Genomic DNA, 5,835 nt, shown 5'->3' with positions numbered 1-5,835 from the left:
GGAAGAGGTGGTGGTTGTGGGGGGGGGGGGGGGGGCGGCTTTGCAGTGGTTATATGATCAGCAGGGAGCAGTTCAAATTTGTGGGCAAGAAGTAGATCCCAGGCTTAATGAAATTGGGGAATCTTGTCCCATTGCTCTTGCTCCAGTTTTCATGAATCTATCATAATGGGTAATTCATATGTACTTACTGTACTGATGGAGCTGCCCAGTCTAGGTGAGCAAATTGTGCCAACAAATGCCATGCCGATCACTCCTCCTTGGAAAGCACCATGCCCGCTGGAACAAATAAGCAACAATTACACATTTTAGTGTTTTTCAATTTTCTTAAATGAGTCCAATTCAAATGTCCATACCATGAAAATCGGATTCCTAGTAATTTTTTTTTAAAGCCTAACGCTACATATTTATTTTACTTTTGAATAGGGTAGAGAAGAGCTAACATTTCTGTTGGGATTGATCTTTGGTCTATTTGCCCGAGTTGAGAGATTTTCCACGACTTTTTTTTTACCAGTGGGGGGTAGAGGTTGTCGCCAAGACAGAAAGAGACAGTGTGAGTAAATCTCTACAACAGAGACCCAGATGGCAATTCGAACCTGACAGGGGCTCTAACATTTCCCAGCTCTATCCAAAACAAAACTAAGAGTTATGACTGGGCTTTGGCTTTAAAGTGCTCCAGAGCAGCAGTCACAAAATAGGCCACTCACAAAAAGTTAGTTCACCTATGCACTTTGGCACCCAACGTGCTAGGAGGAGGTAGCAGTCTACCCAGGTCTGCGTGAAACAATTTACATTGTGCTAACGGTACACACTAAGGGGCATTTACCATTGTGCGCCATCGTATTACACACTTTGCGGCCCATTCCATTCCATTCATAAAAATCTGGCCGCAGTGTGTAGCCAGGAAAACCCCATGGAAATTAGCTCTACTTAAAGAGACAATTCTCTCTCCTCTGTTCTATAAAAGGCTTGGTTTACAGCAGCCATATTGTCAGCGTGTGTTGACACTGTTAGGGAGAGATGTTTTTATTTTATTTAATACGGTATATGTATTAGTTAATTTGTTTTAATTGTAGCATTGGTACATGTCGCCCATGGCAGTGTCTGGCTTACCACACCATTTGTTTGAGAATTGCTTGCTTATTACCCCTGCAAATGGCTAGAATTGAACAACAAGATTTGCTCCCCCATAGACTTCAACAGGATTTGCCGCAAAGTTCAAGCAAAAATTCACAAAACGGCTTGGAAACGGAAGCCAGGCATATTTATATATACCTAGACACGACAGGCCTCCAAGCCTGCCAGCTGACCACTGTCACAGTAAAGTAGCATATGGACTGGCTAGAAGGCTTGTCCCAATCGTTGATTCACCATGTTACCCATTACCACCCTCTCCAATGGTACTACATGTAAGCTCAACTGAGCCAGACTTACAAACTAAGAGATTGCTGAGCAGAGCTTGATAATAGCTGGCCCCATGGGTGGTTGGACTGTGTCTGCAAGACCACCAAAATATGTTTCTTATCAGAACCGTATAGTGTAAATACAAACACTTTATTATGGGACCACACTCGGGATTTCAATCCACAGGTTATGCACAGAAGTTACAAAGGGCAACTCACTGAAAACTCTGATTTGTCAGTTGAAGCTGTCTGCCTTTGTTACATGGGTGGCTAGCAAGATCACTCACATGAGAAGGTGGTAGATGTCACATCTCTTCAGACCCGGAGTGCTTTCTCTCCACTGAACAAATCTCCCCAGGACATCGCCGGCAGACCCAGTGCTAACATCAAAGGGATTTTGCGTGATCCATGTCAGCAAGTAAGTTATAACAATTCGAATGTTCAAAGGCTGAAACATCTATAGAAGAGCAGAAGACAAATCAAGAATCAGAACATTGTTTGTGTGTGTATCAGAAGGACCAAATGTGTAAAGACCTGTCCTTCAAAACGGTTTACATTCAAGCTGACCCATGGGATGAACATATCCGCTAAACAGGTGTAAATTTTATTTGGACATGTATCTGCTAAATGTCCTGCAGCTTATATCTCTATTTTGGCCCCACAACCACTTCTCAATAATATAAGAGAAAAACTATAGTTTGGAAGTACAATAAGTGAACCACATGCTCCCCATACTACCAGTACCAGGTATGTGACTTCAATTTCCCTAAGAGCAGCCTCACTTTAATGTATGTCAAGCTCAAATGATGAAAAAAAAAATATTTCTCCATGTCTTATCCCCATGAACAGGGGTGTTCCTATCCTTTTCACCACCCCATGTGACCGAAATGCCACCTGAAGCAGCAGCCTCAGAATGGATCATTATAGGGCTCTGCCCATGAAGGACCCTGAAAGTACAGAAAAAAGAACGCTGATCTGCCAGAAATGCACTCAGCTCTGAATTGTGTCCGCCGATCTTGTTTTTTCCCAAACTACTGCAACCCTCCCACCAATCTTATTCTCCCCTGCATAAGGACTAATTGCTTTGTAACCCCAAGATTAACGGGGAGAGCTAATTAGACACCCTGAGATAACACAGAAGGTGTACAAAGGACAGTCTGGAATTTCTGACAAGATTAGCAAGTATATTTTTGCACTTGTCAAACAGATACAAATGTTTTCAAATGGAGCAAACAAGGGAGGAAATAATAGTCCATTGTTAGGGCCTATAGGTATGTTTAGGTCAGGTGTCCAGGTAGGTTAAAATCCATTTAAAGGAGAATTAAATCTCCATAATTAGAGCCGATGTGTGACAATACAGCTGTCACATGTTGGCTCTATTAATCAAAAACTGTGCGATAACCTACCGCTGATCGTTCAGTTCCTGATCTTCTCCCTGCAGAGAGCAGTGATTGTCAGTCACTTGCTGCTCCCCGCAGGGATTCCCCCCTCCCCTCTCCGATCCTCCAGTGCTGACTGGAGGGACGGACAGGGAGGGGGCGGGCACAGCTGGCTCTGCCTCTAGAGAGGCACTGCCAGCTGTCAATCAGGCAGCGGGGTGGACTCTGACGATATTGTCGGGGTCCGTCCCAGCTGCAGCAGGGCTCTGAGTGGTCAGTATATATCGGGTAATGGCCCACTATTTGTTGAATTTTGGGTCACAGGAGAACATTAGTATATGTCCTCCTGTGACCCTAAAGAAAACTATGCCAAAAAAAAGGTTGGGCCATAGTTCTCTTTTAAAGAGCAGAACTACCTTTTATCTTTTACAGCCAAGGAAGGCGCCATCTTGGCCTCTATTTGGATTTCAGTTGCCATGGTGCTGCACATGTGATCAGCTATGACACCAGCCATTGGAGGGCCTTAAAGTTCGTTTAGGAACTGAAATAAGCACAATTGCAACCTTGACAGTTGGCATGCATTGCAAGTAACAGTTTTTGGGAGATATTTAAATTGGTGGATCTAGTTCCACTTTAAACTGAAAGTTTCCTAGCCCAATATTATCACTCCCAAATTAAATCACCGAAATATTATATTTTGAATTTGGAGACTTTCTACCTTGCTGTGCCAGGAACATACATGGAATGTGAAGGTGATAGAGGAAGTGTCACAATGGCAGCCATCTTGTGACATTGGGAAGTTGGATATTGGCTGTTATGCTGTACACTAAGGGGTCCTATTTGTCTCTGTATGAAGGAGGCAGGAGGCATCTTAAAACATACCTATAAATCATTGCATTACAAAGACAGAGTTTCATATGTGGATTTAGTTCCACTTCAAGTACTTCTTATTAGTTCATCATTCCTCATAACTGAGGTTTAACTTTCTTGGCTCCCTTTACAATTCCAGGTCATCTATAAAAAAAAAAAAACTTACCCCATCAACAATGTTGATCAGTTCTATGGTCTGCACTTCTACAGCTGTACTGTTGGAATTGTCCATTTTGTACTGGAAAAGAGATAAAACGTCATGAAAAATCTTGGAAATCTCCTGCAGATAAGATCTCTTACCAGTCAGATGGTGCTGGACATATGAATGAGCCCTTCTTGTTTTATTGGAACACGGAGATAGAAAATTGTACCATAACTGTGTAGTTCCACTTGAAGGAACATTACATTAAGCAAATATTTCAGAAGAAATCCAGGGAAAAGTTTTATTAACCCTTGCAGTGGGGCTAGGTGCTAAAAAAGAGTTATACTCACCCGAACTGCCAACTCCCTGCTTCTCCAGTCACTGAAGCATGTCTCCTCATCTTCTGTTGCTCAGCGTCCTCACATCTGTACACTTGTATACAGTGTGATGACACAAGGATTCCTAGACCACTGCAGAGAAGGGGGAGAGAGGCTCGAGGGACCGGTCTAAGAACAGGCTGAAATGATCGGGTGAGTATACCCGATCATATACCCGTATACCCTTCAATGCAGGGGTAGCCCCACTGAAAGGTTTCATCAAAATTTTCTTTAAACAATACTACCACCTAGTGGCAGAACTACTAATCCCAGTATATTATATAGGAATGGTTGTTGCACCTACAGTATGTCTATATAAACAGCGTGCTAACAAACAAATTGCCAAAAATGGTTTTTGAAACATCCAATACATAACATTTCCAACTATGACAACAGTATTTTGGACTTTCTAGAATTACCATTCCCCTATTCATGAAATTAGATCAGTGCTTTTCCCAAATGGCAGCCCGATTACAGGCATCCCATGTAATTGGAGATTCGCCTTTAGCAATATATTTTCAAAGACTCTTGTAGGTATAAAAGTACTCTGAAGCTGCAGCTTTCTTTACTGTAACACGTAGTCTGATCAGGGGGGAATAGTGAAAGCAGATCCTTCAGCTTAGCCATCACTTTTAGTAAGTGCTGACAAGGCCTACCTCAAAATCTACAGAACATAAGCAGGTATATACTTTACATGGAAGGTTTTCTCTTCTTTTCTCTTTAACCAAACAACAGTTTCCCTTGAACCCTTCACTGTCAAATCCATTTTTTATTTTTTATTTGCACACAGATTAAAATGCACATATTAGGCCTGTAGAATGACGATTAGTTAAAATTCTCCATGATTTTATATATTCTGACAGCAGAGACTGGAGAATAAAATGGGGGCAGTAGCTGTGTCCGTGAAATGACAGATCAGAAACCGTAAGTGATGAAATGCTTGTCGCTGTCACCTTCATTTGGTGATGATCAGAGAATGGAACACCTGCATTGCTGGTCCTGGGTCCACAAGAGGGTAATCAGACGGTCGGTGGTGGGGTTCGGATGTGGTGGGGGGGTTGTTGTGTAGAAATTAATCACTTCTACCGGAAAGCCAACAGTAGACTTGTGAAATGTAAACACACTCCGGCTGCTATAGAAGCCAGCACTGTGTCTAAAAGCCTGTGCTGCCCCCAATGTAAGCCCTGTGTGGGTGGCAGTGAAAGGTTTAATGCTTAGCAATAATGTAATGGTAATATCAATTTCTTACCCGCAGATTATCTACTACTACAGCGAGCTCCACGTAATTGGGAGTAAGAAGAGTAGCTCGTTTCTTCTGTAGAAAAACAGCAAATACAACACTGGATGTTACTATTGTAAAGCAGATTTACATTTTCAGACCTCATACATCAGGGGTGGCAAACTCCGGCCCTCCAGCTGTTGTGGAACTACAAGTCCCTTGAGGCTTTGCAAGATTCTCACAGCAATGGGCACGACTCGCAGAGGCAGATGCATCATGGGATTTGTAGTTTCACCACAGCTGGAGGGCCAGAGTTTGCCACCCCTGTCATACATGCTATATAGCTATAATATGGAAGAGATCCTAGAAATAAACAATGGCCACTAAGCAATCCCAGCCATTCATTTAAATCTCCAAACAGAGATATGAAAGAGCAAAAGCACATTGA

General features: G+C 42.5%; 1 protein-coding gene across 1 annotated transcript in view; it reads right to left on the bottom strand.

Annotated features, from left to right (window-relative positions):
- LOC108784770 (disintegrin and metalloproteinase domain-containing protein 9-like) overlaps window positions 1-5,835 on the bottom strand; it is a 43,085-nt gene that overhangs the window by 13,916 nt on the left and 23,334 nt on the right. The window contains exons 7-10 of the mRNA XM_018553665.1: window positions 5,418-5,483; window positions 3,816-3,887; window positions 1,688-1,857; window positions 189-276 (exon numbers count right to left, since the gene is read on the bottom strand). Coding sequence (XP_018409167.1) covers window positions 189-276; window positions 1,688-1,857; window positions 3,816-3,887; window positions 5,418-5,483 — 396 coding nt within the window. The remainder of the gene's footprint in view (window positions 1-188; window positions 277-1,687; window positions 1,858-3,815; window positions 3,888-5,417; window positions 5,484-5,835) is intronic.

The sequence above is a fragment of the Nanorana parkeri genome, unplaced genomic scaffold (genome assembly GCF_000935625.1).
Source record: "Nanorana parkeri isolate BGI_ZX_2015 unplaced genomic scaffold, ASM93562v1 scaffold127, whole genome shotgun sequence".
NCBI lineage: Eukaryota > Metazoa > Chordata > Amphibia > Anura > Dicroglossidae > Nanorana > Nanorana parkeri.
This window is presented reverse-complemented; position numbering and strand designations above follow the sequence as displayed.